At 45.9% G+C, this 14,593-nt stretch overlaps 1 protein-coding gene across 1 annotated transcript in view; it reads left to right on the forward strand.

Moving 5' to 3' along the window:
* The window catches only part of LOC139050186 (pancreatic triacylglycerol lipase-like), a 44,205-nt gene extending 29,924 nt beyond the window's left edge, over positions 1-14,281 (forward strand). The window contains exons 4-6 of the mRNA XM_070526393.1: positions 9,652-9,763; positions 10,437-10,562; positions 14,181-14,281. Of these exons, the coding sequence (XP_070382494.1) occupies positions 9,652-9,763; positions 10,437-10,562; positions 14,181-14,281 (339 nt within the window). The remainder of the gene's footprint in view (positions 1-9,651; positions 9,764-10,436; positions 10,563-14,180) is intronic.
* The last annotated feature ends 312 nt before the right edge of the window (positions 14,282-14,593 follow it).

The following is a 14,593-nucleotide window of genomic DNA, read 5'->3' on the forward strand; positions in this document are numbered from 1 at the left end:
GACATTTAAAGCCCAGTATACATATAAAGCACAGGTTTTTGCACCAAACTCACTGTACCCACTCACTGAAATCCCAGTTAACAAGTACTTTAGAGGCGTTTCATCCATTTCAACATCACGAATAATGTATTCGTTTTGTGAAGAGCTGCCCGAAGCATGTCGTAACAACATTCGGAAAATATCAACGTTACCACAGCTGATATGGGCAAATATCCATAGGCAGCAGTAAAATATGGTAATGACCCTCTGAGTCCAGTGAAGCGAAGCATGTGACATAGCGACAATCAGTCGTCGATAGCCAAATTGTCCACATCCAAATTCTCCCTTCGACGCGCACCTCTGTAGGACTTTCCTCCATCAGGTGGTACAGTTCGATTTCTGTCGCAAGCTGAGAGGCGCAGTGCGGCGCAGTCGTCACCCTTGAGATGACGTCGGCTTTTTAGATGAGCGCTGGCCAATGACTGATCATGGAAAATAATTTTGGAGTGCTGTAACCACATGCCATACTAACAAAAATCACTACAAAACTTACTTATTGTCATAAGTAGGCTCCAAACGATTCTTTCCTAGCATTTGGGTAGTAGTCTTGAGAGCAACTTCTCCTTTCTCATTGTCGTACCCTTTCTTTTTCATCATAACCTTTGATGTAAACAAGTGTGTAGGCAGAGAAATGTTGTGCATATCTTGAAGTGATTGCGGCTGACGCGAACATGCTATGCACTCCTAATCGTAGGCAAAATAAATCTCGGACCGAAATGCAGTCGCCGCACATAACCATAGCAGGTTACAAAGGCGCGATCACTCCAGCCATGTTATGTTTATGATAATGATAACGATGATGATTTGTTGGCATCGCCTTTGAAACGACGTGGCGACAAAGTCTCCTAGCCTGCGATAATTGGCTTTCATTCTAGCATTTTTGTCTGCATCTCCCCCCACCCTTTTTTCTCTTCCTTAAAATTTATCTATCTACCTTGTACGGCTACCTATAGCTGTAACGGATACCGGCCATAATGTAGCACTCTTTAATGAAGTGCACTAAACAAACCGGTTTACTGTGGGCGAACTTGTGCCCGGGTACTCAATAGTAAAACATTCACACTATCTACAAGACGAGTTAACAGGAGCCTATTCAACAGTTGACCGCATCTCGACACCGAACACACTTTCACGCGCCCCCGAAGGGCAGGAGCCACGCCGGGACTTCTCATTGGACGGGAGACTCCGGTGTGCTGCATTGTGCGCGTGGAAGAAGACGTGCTGTATCGCCAAGCGCGAGGCTTTGCTGACGCTCTTGTAATGGCGATGCTATGATTAATGCCTAGGGGCTTTAGCAATGAAGCAATTGGAAGGGTGTCTCACGAGAGTTTTTATAACAGGCATGCGGAGCGCTCTCTGCGGCATTAGTCCCCCTCCGAAAACGCATCGTCCCGATGCTTGTGAAACAAATTGATATATAGAAGAGCTTTCATTGCCTGCTGTAGTAAGACTTCATGCGGAATACGTCAGTGACCTCCGGAAAGTTGTACCGCTTTGATCGCTCTTGTTCATGAGGGATGACTTCGTAATTCAGGTTACCTACTCGGCGAATAACTTCCTAAGGTCGAACGTATCGGCGAAGGACTTTTTCACATAGTCCGCAATGATGCACTGGTGTCCATATCCACACTTTATCGCCTGGGTGGTACTGAACTTCTCTGCAGCGCAGATTTTATTAGTTTGCGTCCCTACGTGGTTGCTGGCGTACACGGAGCCCTGCCAACTGCTCGGCTTCTTCATCTCGTTGTAGGAGGTTGTCGACGTTGTACGGGTGTTGTTTTTATCATCCACTGGCAACATAGCATCCAATGTGATTGTAACTATGCGGCCATAGACAAGCTGAAATTGTGCGACTTGTGTTGTCTCCTGTACAGCCGTGCTATAGGCGAAAGTGGCGTAAGGCAAGATTGCGTCCCATGTCTTAGGTTTGAGGACGCGATACATGGACAGCATGTCGGCCAGGATTCGGTTTAGACGTTACGTCAGGCCGTTTGTTTTGGGATCGTATGTAGTGCTTTTCCTGTGACTGGTGTGAGCCATCTTCATCAAACACTTCATCAAATCAGCTGTGAAGGCCGCTCCTCGATCGGTAACCACGACCATTGGTTCACAATGTCGCAGTACTATGTTAGAAACGCAGAAATTGGCAACTTCAACTGCCGTTCCTCGCTCAAGGCAGTCATTTTCAGCATACCGTGATAAATAGTCCGTCGCCTCTATGATCAACCCCTTCCGTGATGGCGTTGTTGGGAACGGCCCTAGAAGATCCATTCCAACTTGCTGAAATGGAGTCTTCGCGAGGTCTATGGGTTGGAGAAGGCCGGCCGGTTTTACGGGTGGTCTTTTGCACCTTTGACATTCGCAACAAGTCTTCACGTAATGCTGCACCAACGCCAAAAAATTAGGGCAGAAGTATCTGAGACGATTTTTGGCGAACGTCCGGCTGACACCTTAGGGACCCAACGATGATTCATCATGGCAAGGTTCCATAACTTCCGGTAGCATGGTTCACACTTCGACGAGCAAGAATTTTTCCTTGTTGCGTTCAAGGTTTCCCTTGTAGAGTGCATTATCTAAGAGGCAAGATCACGATAACCCTCTCATAATCATACGCGGGACTTGGACGTCGTATCGTTCGAGGTTCTTGATGAGTTGGAGCAATTCTGTGTCTGGCCGGTAATGCTGTGCGATTTCCGAAGCTGTCATCGCTGTAAGGGACGAGAAATTTCCACTGGTGAGCGCGACTAGCAGTCAGCATTGTTATGTTTTCTCCCAGACCTATATACAACAGTAACGTCGTATTTTTAGAGCCTGAGGATCCGCCTCGCAAGTCGTCCAGATGGGCCCTTTAGGCTTACCAGTCAGCAAACAGAATGGTTATCGCTGACTGCATGGAACAGCTCGCCATAAAGGTATGGTCGGAAATTGCTGATATCCCATATGACAGCCAAACACTCCTTTTCTGTCGCAGAATAATTTGGTTGAGCTTTCGAGACAGTGCAGCTAGCATACACTTTGACTTCTTTATCATTTTGTCACTGAACTAGAACCGCATGGAAACCGAGATTGCTTGGATTTGTATGGACTTCTTTGTCCGCTGCCTCTTCGAAATGGACGAAGATTGGTGGGGCTTGCGATCATTACTCTTATGCATTGAATGCAACCTCTTGTTGAGTATGTCACATGAAGGGTGCGTCTTCTCTAGTAAATCTCGTTAGAAGTTCAGCAATTTTTGAGCTCGTAATAAGCGCATAGTCCCAAAAATAGCCGTTTGTTCAGTGTGCTTCATTGCAGAAGGCTTCATTTCTGGTGGAGGAGCGGGGTATGATTTGAAGTCCCCGTGTGAGAGCGGAGCCCCGACCCTCAGCGATTGGAACCCAGAGAACTGACTCTAGTACACCAGCACACAAGCCGCCGCATCCGAGGAGACCCACCCGAGTTCGGACCACTTCGTGTTGTTGCAGCAGTGCAGGCAACAGTTACCAGCGACGGTGCAACCAAGAACAGCCCCGTGGTATTGTGTCAGCTCATCATGTACTCACCACGCACGCACGTGTCCTTCCACAGCGATACGTTAGATGTGGAAGTCAAGTTAGAGCACTTCGAGCGAGTAGCAGATTTAACGGCTGGCACGAGGCACAGGAGCTTCGCAACGTGTACTTTGCGTTAGAAGGAACGAAGGAAGGTAATCAACTGTATTCAAGGTCCTGCAGGTCACGAGAGCTTTGGGGCTCTCATGGCCCAAAGGAGCGAGTTCTTCGCTCCTTTGAGCTCCGGATTACTTCTTTAAACTTGCACTTGTCCGATTCTGAGTTCATGTGAGCGTGCGAGCATGGCTAGAGTAAATGATAGGCATTAAGGGATGCATTGCAATTAGTGCAATAAGGCTTGTCGTAGATCTCAGGCATGTAGTGGTGTAGTGACTTTTGCGTGGGGTATGTGCCTGTTTGTAGCATTCTGAGTGTAACCGGTTGAGCTCGAGTGAGCGTTCGGTGTGGCGGGCTATGCTCTCTACGTTGTAGGTACTAGTGTTTAATGATTTCATTGTATATAGTGGGGGCGTCCTTGTTTTCCTAGTGGTCTGGTGAAGCCACGCGGTCTGTAAGCGCGCGCGCAGACTCGTGTGCCGCCTTGTTAGGGTGGGTCCTTTGGTCCTAAGTGTGCCGGGAACCAGTATATGATGTGGTTCTTAATCTCTTCCTTTGTGATAATTCTGAGAGCGTGTGCGCACACCATGCGCTCTTGAAAAGCTCTGACAGCAGCTATGGCGTCGCTGTAGATGGGAGGAAGATTGCCGTCGGTGAGCGCAACAGTGATCGCAACCTGTTCGGACTGTCAAGCCTTGTTTGCAATTACCGTGGCTGCATGTCTTGTGGATCCGCGGCCGTCCACGACCATCACTACGAAAGCTTTGATTCCTGCGAATGCCGCCGCGTCAACAAAAACTGAGCGTTCACGAGTCAGCGAGGACATGGTACATTAATCATGAAGCGGCGCTATCTTAATGGGAACAATTTCCGCGACAGTTGTTGCCACGTGTGCCAGCCTCCAACGGCGAGAGAAGGCACAGCATGCTCTACAAACCAAAAACGAGCGCTCTAACGAGAGTGTTGGCATGCATATCGACGACATGCCCCGCCTCTTCAAGCGCGCTGATTCAAACATGACCGAAGAGAAGAAATTACGCCATCTGAGTCGTGGCGTTAAGCAGGAACTGTTTGCAGGACTCCTCCACAGCCCCCTACAAAGTGTTGCTGACTTTCGCACCGAAGCGACAGTCATAGACAAGGTGCTGCAGCAGCGCGTCTAGCACTACATTCGTGATGTCACCAGCGCACCAGCCGACCTCCTGTCAGCACGCCCAGGTAGTAACACGGAAGCGCTATGGGAACTGGTACGATCAATCATAAAGGAGGAGTTTTGAAAGCTGCAGCTACCGGAAGCCACTCCGACAACTTACACTGTGGCCGCCCTCATTCGAGATGAAGTTCGGCACGCCATTCTGCAACCAAGACTTGAGGCACCGCCTTGAACCTTGAACGACCACCACCGGTACGTCGCGTGCCGACGTACGCTGATGTGTTATGCCAACCGACTGGGCATATTGCTCCATTCGCGACCCTTAACAGCCGCCAGCCGGCTCTGCGTACTGGACCCCTTCTAGCAGAGCTGGGGCCACGAAAAAGTGACGTGTGGCGTGTACCAGACCGGACGCCACTCTGCTAATACTGCAGACAGGCTACACACCCATACAGAATGTGCCCATATCACAGAGCAGGTCTTCGCGGTTTTACGATGAATGCGCCTTGCCCTCGTAATGGTGAAAACTCATTGAAATTCAGGACTACTTGAGCAAACAACAGGACCCGGTTGCTAGATATCGACACCAGCCACGATCACGAACGTCTACACGCAGCCGATCACCGAGTCCGCGGCCATCCTCGCTTTCACTAAGGCGTCGCTCTCTGAGCTCACGTCAGAAAAACTGAAGCGAGTGACCTGTAGAGGCGAGGCGGCTGACGTTCGAAAAAGGCAAGATTCTCTGTCAAGTTTACCGAGCAGCCGCGACGAACAGAAACGAACGAATAAGATAAGTGAACACAAAATTTCTTCAGATTTGCACATTACCATAGACGCTCATCAACTGAGGACATTAGTTCACACGAGTGCTGATTATTCTGTGGTAAGATATAAATGAAACCCTCATTCACTGTTTGACAGTCCTTTTTCTATGCACTTAGCACAAAGCATGAGCAACAATAGAGACAGAGGACATCCTTGCTTGAGCACTTGGTAAATTTGCAGCACTTTCTGACAATTTCTCATATCCCGTACAGTTTGTACTCTGTTGTCTCTATATCACAACAGCTCCAGGGAATCGTCGTCTATGCTTTCGTTCTCTAGAATATCTCGTAACAATGCCTTTTCTGCATTGTCGTAGGCTCCGATGGTCTACGATGGTCTATTTTAGCTACTGAAATTTGACTACAGGTGCAACCACCCCCTTTGTAAATTTGGAGAGGGTGCCTACCTCCCCCCTTTGCAGCATTACCTCAGAGCCTTTGATTTGGTTCAATCTGCGCTACTATTAGTGTCCTTCAATTTGCGATTACTGAACGACTTCATAATTCTTGTTGGATCACGCTTCCTCGACGACAGTTCACAAATTTATAGGGTAAAATAAATTTTCGATAAGATCCGTTGAGGGACATTTTAAGAGCCTACGTGCGCTAATATCCCCAGAAAGGAATCTCTACTACAGACATTGCGATCTAGGCTCACATTTCATGTGGGAGCCCTGTTTTATGCCTTTGTACGACACCCCTTCTCCACCGCCGTTGTTAAATACAGTGAAATAGAAGCACTGCGTTCCGTTTGGTTTCGATTGGTCTTGTACGCGTCATAGTCAGATTGATAAACAGCGCAAGAAGCAGGATGGACAGAATTAAACGAACGAAGCGCTGTCCTTTAGTGTATCCTGTTTCTTGCTCTATTTCTCGATGTACCTTCAACGTGTACCACTCGGCTTCTAGTTAGCAGACATGTAGTCGCTCGCACGTAGCCGTTCTTGTTTACGCGGTCCGGCCTAGGTGGTGCCTGAGCATTCTTTAAAGTCTTTGTTTTCAATCGATGATGTCTCAAATATGGCAGCCCTGAGGTGTTTCCCGCACTGCAACTGCTTCCGGCACTTACAATTAGAAAAATAAAAGCCTACGTGATGCGCTTCTGTTGTTCAAAGGGAACCGTCACTGAGTCGTGGATTTGGACATCACCTATAGCGCTTAGTGCTGGCAAGAGGACAAGACTCGGCTTTCCTGGTAAGCCCCATCGCAATGTCCAAGGGCATTAAAACAATAAACGACGCACAGGAAGCGAGAACACGTGCGTAGCCACTCACCATCTCAGTGTCCTGTGTTGAATGTGAACGTTGTAACATTGTAAGAACAGCCGCTATATTATTTTTGTTTGGTGTCGTTCCTAATATACGTTGTAGGCAAGGAGAGTTTCTCTCTGAAAGAAAAACACCCGAAAAATGCATAAATGAATGGATCAATCCCTTTTATTTCCTGTCAGTATGAAAAGAGCTGGTAGGACATGAAGCAACCACTTTATGCAGGCTCTGCGCTATTGTTCACTCAAGAATATGTGTGGAAAACAGCATCATTCCTAAAGCAACGTAATACACTTTTGAAAGTGTTCACCGCTAAGAAAAGCCGTAATAGAGAAAAACACAGTAATGTCAGCTGCATACTTTGCACAGTATACAGGCCAATAGACCTTCAAAGTGCACATGAACACTAAGACGCGTGTTACTTGTACGTTAAGGAGAAACCGTGCAAAAGTAGAAAAAGTAACGAAAGGGAACAATAGAAGACAAAGATTAGACTGGAATATTGATGCACATAGTCACACAAATTCTACATGCATCTGGTGCCCCGTTTTTCTTGCGCGAACAGGATGGGAGAGAACAGTGTTCGTTTCTCAGTATTTGTGTAATTCCCTCAGGGGGTAGGTATAAGCTAGATGTTTAAGAAAATGCACTTTATGAGCATGTAGCTCGGGAAATGTTGAAGTTCTGAGTTCATAAATTAGACAAACAACCGTAAGTAAAATTTCTGCTGTATAATTACTGAAAAGTGAAACTTGTGCTCAAGGCGATGGTTCGCGTGAAAACCGAAAAATGTTCCTCATCACTAGCACGAGGGTGAGACAATAAGTTGATAGCTAATAACATACACGAAAGCTACGTGAAGGAATACCTAGGTACTTTAACTTAATGGCGCAATGTACAGTAAACCATCGTCATGGCGATGTGATCGGCATCTGGGGAGTAAATTAACTTCGTTGTAAACTGTATTTGTTGAAAGCAGAGGGGCTATAAGAGAGCTATAATGATGCGGGATGTACACTCTGAAGGTCCAGAAGCTCGGGAAGCTTATGTTCAAATGAAGCAACCCTAAATAATAACGAAACGAAAGTTTAGAATTTTTGTGGATGTTCGTGAAAACCTGCCTTGCCGGTCAGTTGTCATTACGCGATGAGTTCTAGGAGCTTGCCCCGCGTTGTGGGGTGCCTTTTGCAGTGCCCTTCACTCCTACAGGTTCTTCTGAAGATGCAGAAATTATCACGGAGCAAATTGCAACAGAAACAAAATGAGTCAGTTTGTGTAGTAGATCGAGAGGTTGCGGTAAGATTTACCGCTTCGTTGGGGTATAACGCGGTGCCTAGTGGTACTGCATTTACAGTAGTAACAGTTCGAAATAGATCCCGCATGGTCGGAACCCCGAAAGCGGGCCAATAAATTAAATGCCTAGAATAAAGCGATTTTGTTTCAATGAGTGTGAACTGTAGTTGTTCACGGCTTCTATTCTCGAAGCTGTACTTTGGTCTGAAAACACGGGAGCATGCAAATGACCAGCAACTGTGGTGGCTCCAGAGTGCCTTGACCAGAACGTAAATGAAAACTATGGACGCGCCTGAACCCTGATTAATTGTTTTTAGCACTTGCTTCTGAATTCCAATAACAGGGGTAAATTGTCATGAGCCTTCCTGGCCCTGTCTCGCCCAATATGGCGGCCTGCTATCTATGTTCCTTGTTATAGAGATCAAGCGAGCAAGCCGTAAAGGAAATGTAGTGCTTGTGCGTCCCGCCTGCTGTCCCATGCGCACATCCTGTCGTCTTTCCTGACTGGGTCAATTTAGCGTGATCACCTCAATTACTGGCCCCTGATTGTGGTTTTGTGCTATTTCGTCAGTATGTCGGACGTCGCAATTGACTTCCAGCTGCTCTTACGAACACATCTTGGACAACAAAAGAACAGAGGAAAACTTAATGAGAATGGATGTGAGCTTGGTTCGGAGAGTATGTCTCTAGCGTGCTACTCATCACAGCCACAAGGGGAGATACAGATAAAGCTGAATTGTAGGTGACTGCACCGTACTACAATGAGCTGCAACACAAACTTTATCCAATACGCGGATGTGAATTATAGACGCGCCAAGCGTATGTTTTATCTGTCCGCACAAAACGTCCTCGCGCAAACGCATTTCGCAGTCTTTACAACACATATGTCCTAGAAACGATGTTGAAGCCCGTGTCATAGAGAAAGTTCAGCAGGAACATTTTTGGTAAAAAAAAGTTATTTCTTGCGATGGGCCGAGCTATGAGAATGGCGCGTTGACTTAATGGCACAAAGCGGGGCCAAAGGCAAGCCTTTGGTCACTAAAGGAAGCACGTCCACACACTAGTGGTTTCAATGCTCCTTCAGAACCACGTGTTTTACCTCCAGTTAAGAGTGTTCGCCATTGAAATTAGGGGCCAAAAATTGAATGGTATTCTGGATCACATTAGTACGCAAGAAATTGCATTTAAACCAATTTCAGTATTCGACTCTACATCGCTATTTGTCCATGCGTGTCACTAGATATCTTACTTGGCCTCACTCGGCATGAAACGTTTCTAGCAGTGTCAACTGCGAGTAGGCGTGGGCTGCACGTGTATTTTTTATATTCTTGTATTCTAAGAGGATGCATTTCTCGGCGTCACTCGTTGTGGTTGGCTTAGTTATCCGGTTAAGAACTGATAACGGCCACTTTTTTGTCCACCTGCAGAATGCTACTGGAGCCAGCTGGAAGAGCTTCCACCTGATTGGCTGCAGCATAGGTGCCCATGTGGCTGGCTTTGCTGGGAAGTATCTCAACGGCCAAATTGGACGTATCACTGGTACGCAGGAATAGTTTAAATGTCATTACTAATAAGGCTGACAGTTTCTCGTGCTGAAATTCTGCATAATATTCCATTGCAGCTCAAGCGGCATTCTATTGAAAGCAATAAAATTTCAGTGAGAAATTGCACTATCTCTAAATGATTTTCCTAAGCTTTATCCCGAATTCAGACGGTTTTATGCAGTTCTTATCGCACAAACCATGACAATGATTACTGTGGAATGACGAGAGGTAAAAGTTTAGGATGAGCATCTTGGGCTAGAATTTGCGAGCGACCGCTACGGAAAGGCATTCGACAACGGTTCATATCCCCGACGAGGACGAGTTTTTTTTTTCATTTTACGAAACTCCCTTTTCAAAAAACATATAGGAGTTTTGCCCATGGCGGCCCCATTTTTATGGGAACGAAATGCGAGAACAACGCCCGTTTACTTCGATTTCGGTGCACGTTAAGAACCCCAGGTGGTCCAAATTTCGGCAAGGACCCACTAAGGAGTGCTTCATAATGAAATCGTGGTTTTGGCACGTAAAATCCCACAATTTGTTCTACGAGTTTCTTTTGTAGCTTCGTGGCGCTACAGACGGGTGCATGGCATCTATCTTTTTTTTCCCCTGAGGATGCTCTGTACAAGCAACTGCATCGAACATTCAGTGTCCTGGGCGCCTCGCAGGCCTGGACCCCGCCTCGCCACGCTACAAGAACCTGCCTCCACAGAAGCGGCTCTCACGGACGGATGCCGACTTTGTGGACGTCATTCACACTGACATCTACGGCGTGGTGCCCTTCGGAGGCTTCGGTGAGCTCTCTCTGCGTGGAACGCCCGGCTGTTGTTTTGATGTTACAAATTATTTGGTTTTCTTGTCGTTGCCGTTCCAGTCTTGCTTCAAGCACACAAGGAAAGCAGCCGTTCATATAACGCTTTGCAGCTGCGGTAATGGCAACTACACTGACATAACGCGTTCAAAAATATGGTTTAAGCGGCAGCGCCACGACCTATTCTGAGGCTTCCGGTAATGCAGGGGAGTTCATTTGGTTTTTCGGGCTGATGAACTGCAGGTGAGGCCAAGCTCACAGGTCTTTCGCTTCAGCACAAAATCCCGCCATCCCGTCTGATCAAGAGAGCCTGGAAAGCAAAATAATTGTTTTTTTGGTGCCTATGAGGAACCAATCGATGCAGCATGTGGTTTAGATGCTTGTTTGCTACAGTAGAAAACCACTCTTTATGTAGTTTACACTAACCTAATACAATACATTAAGTATAGGGCAGCCTACGTGCCATGTGCTGTGTTTTTATCACGTAAACGCGCACGTGACCGCATTTTTTCCCGGAGTTTGGCTTCTGCGTTCATTTCCTAAATAAAATCACGCAGTATGATAGCAGCAGGACACACTGCCAAAGCAGCAGCCCCGTAGTTCCAGTTTTTCAGAAAAGCGCAAGTGAACCCCAGAGATTCTGTAAGCGTCTGACGGCTGCCATATATAACGGCGCACTGTCTGTATCTACTTTTCTCACCGCTTGTCGTGCCTTGGGAAACGAAAAAAGCCGATCCCACTGCCTTTTTTCGTGTCACTTACGCGTAAAATTTGGCAACAAGTCGCCGGTATGATAACTGCCTCGACGGATGCGCAGAACACACGCATAGGCGCACACTATTCCCGATCACGTGACTGACTTGCGATGTAAGCTGGGAGAGGTTTATTTCGAGGCAGCGTCGCGTATCGTCTTTCGTTATTGCAACATTTCTCATTTTAAGGACAAATTTCTTGGCATTACAAGGAGGTGTATAATTTGCTAACAAAAAAGAAATCATTTTTCTCTATAGTGCCCCATTAAACGGCCCCTCACGAGGTCTGGCCATTTCAAGCTTACAAGTGCCGTGCATACAATACATGCTAACAATTGTGCCTGCTAAGTAATACAACGGTAGGCCGCATGGAGAGAGCGGAAAGGTCAAACCTAACGCCGTTTCTTCTACCCGCGTTCGCCGCGCTCCCATGCCGAGAGTATACGCATGTCGCACAAGTGCGCCTACGTGTATCGCGCTGCGGTGACGTGCTCCTAGTGGAACATGATTCAGAGAATTATTCAAGGAAACATCTGTGATATGTGTAATCTGTTCCTTCAGTAGACGAATGAAAGTTTACGTAAATAAGAAAACAGACAAACGTAAAGTCTGCGTGTTTTTGTTTTACTTTGCAACGCAGCAAGAGAAATGTGCTTCGTTTCGTCTACTTGTTCCCACGTCGTGAAGTCGCGCGCAGACAAAAAAACTGTGATTTTCTACCGTGTTCCAGCGCACGACCATGCTCTGTGATCCGCTTGTGCCTTGCTCAGGATTCGCGTAGCACCGACTTGTACCGCTAGTCAGGTGTTCTCGTACGCCGCGCGAAAAATCATGCGCTGCGTGAGACGAGACAAACGCAACAGCTCGCGCGCAACACAGTCAGTGGGAGTGCATCGCGCGGCGATAACAAAAAGCGATAAAAAAAAACCGGCAGATCCCATGCCCTGTGGGAATCAATGTTATGCAAAGCAGCCTATGGGGAGCCTACGAAGTTAACGAAACGACCATGGGAGCACTAAGATGTAGGCGACTGTTTAATGACCTGCATGACACACATGTCATGAAATTATTGGCAAGCCCTATCAGATACGTTTGTCGTACACTCTTGTCATACTCTGCCAATTTTGGTACGTACCAAGACACAGGCGGCTGTTTCATGACCTACGTGACACGCATGTTATGATAATAATATCAAGACCTATCATTTATGTTCATCACAGATTCCTGTCACACTATGCCAATTTTGGTACCTACCGCGTTAACGAAACGACCATGAGAAGACCAAGATGTAGGTGGATTTTTCATGAGCTACATGACATACATGTCATGATATTCATGTCATGACCTATCCTTTATGTTCATTGTCGAATCTTTTCATACAATGCCAATTTAGGTACATACCAAGAAGCAGGCGGCTGTTTTATGAACAACATGACACGCATATCATGGCATTCGTGTAGTGACCGTTCATTTATATTCGTCATACATTCGCGTCCTACTATGTCATTGTTGTACACACCGAGTTAACGAAACGACAATGAGAGCATCAAGACGTAGGCGGCTAGATAGATACTGTCATAATGGCAAATGTTCGCTAAGAAATGCTTGACATTTAAAATAAAATGAAGGCGAGCTCTGAAATGGGAGAACGCAGGGAAGTAATTTCTCTTGCGGAGGCTAGAAGGGCAAGTGGAGAGAGTGCCTCTCTTGCCAGTTGCAATCACCTGCTGAAATCATGGGTTCGTGGCACTGAAATATTTCTATTATTCAACCAATTTCATAAATTCCTATATAAAGAATCTCCCCAGAGGATGCGTAAGAACTTCCACATTAGAAACAGAATTTACTATATGGCTTGGTGAGGAGCGCTTAAGGAGAGACGCTCCTAGAACGCTCCTAGAAATTTTTTTTTGATATTTGTACTAGAGATTTCAAAATCCCCCCACTTATAGTGCATTATAAGCAGATTTCAAATATCTCATTCGTTCCTGTGTAGTCGTTATAGTTTTTGAGTTATGTCCTACAATATGACAAAATTGAATGACTTTGTGGGCATTGTATTGTATTAAGACGGCAAGCTGTATTGACGGCAATTGTATTGTGTACTAAGTTTCCGCAAAAAATATTTCTTCCGTAGCCTATTTAGCCCTTTGTAGACCGCTAAATGCCGATATCTATTCAATGATTATGTACAAATAATACAACTGTGACAAAAAAAAAAACATTAGGGCACTCCAGCATTTTTTTCCCCCAATCACAGGAAAATAACCTTACACATTTAGAATAGTCCTGTACTAACACAATGTGGCATACATACTCTGGAAGGTATGAGCAGCGCTGATACCTAATTGAAGTTGCAGTATCCTCCATCAGTAGTTGCAAAAGTACATGCTTATATCTAATGGAATCGAGGGAGAAGATTAGTTGAAATGCTGCAATATTTTTGCATAGTTCTAGTAATTGTACATGCTGTTTTGCTAGATATCAGCTCTTGGTGCTAAACAAGCTACAGCACAATGCTTTTTATAGAAATTTAGTACACAAGAAAGTTCCCACAATGATGACTGTATTTTGCCATTGTAAAGCGCATAACTCAAACACCATAACAGCTGCACAAAAAATGCGGGAATACTTGAAATCTGCATAGAAAACTCTATTATTGGCTGAATTTTGAAACCTCTAGTGCAAGTGATAAAACATTGCTTCGAGAAGCGTCTCCCCTTAAGATATCCCTACTCCACTGGGCGTCTCATGTTTGCAATAAAAGCAACGCCTATGCGAAGCAAACATACTGCATGAAACACAACTTTGCATTTTTTACTACAAGTTTTGATTATACTGATTTGCAGGACTGAAGGAGCCGATAGGCCACATCGACTTCTTCCCCAACGGCGGTGACCGGCAACCAAACTGCTCCAGTGAGTCCTGCTCAGCTTCTACTCAGACCTAAGCCTGAACGCGCGCACAGTGAATAACAGAATGTGAAAGCAGTCGCTGTTATATCAAGTTGTAGTGTTAGCTCCGCTGGTCAGTTGCGTATTTGTACATTTTAAATACATTTGCACCACATAAGGTGTTACTTCGAAATCGTATACTTCAGTATTGCCATGATCTTCTAGCTAGCACTGTGCTAAATAATGTTGAATTTCCCAGAGTGGGCTAAAAACTTCCAGCAAACACCTTCTATGAGAACAAACGAAAATCAAATTATTTAGACCAGCATTCCAGTGTTGGCGAATCAAATGCCAGTCAACGTCAACCA

This window comes from Dermacentor albipictus, chromosome 9 (assembly GCF_038994185.2).
Source record: "Dermacentor albipictus isolate Rhodes 1998 colony chromosome 9, USDA_Dalb.pri_finalv2, whole genome shotgun sequence".
Classification (NCBI taxonomy): Eukaryota; Metazoa; Arthropoda; class Arachnida; order Ixodida; family Ixodidae; genus Dermacentor; species Dermacentor albipictus.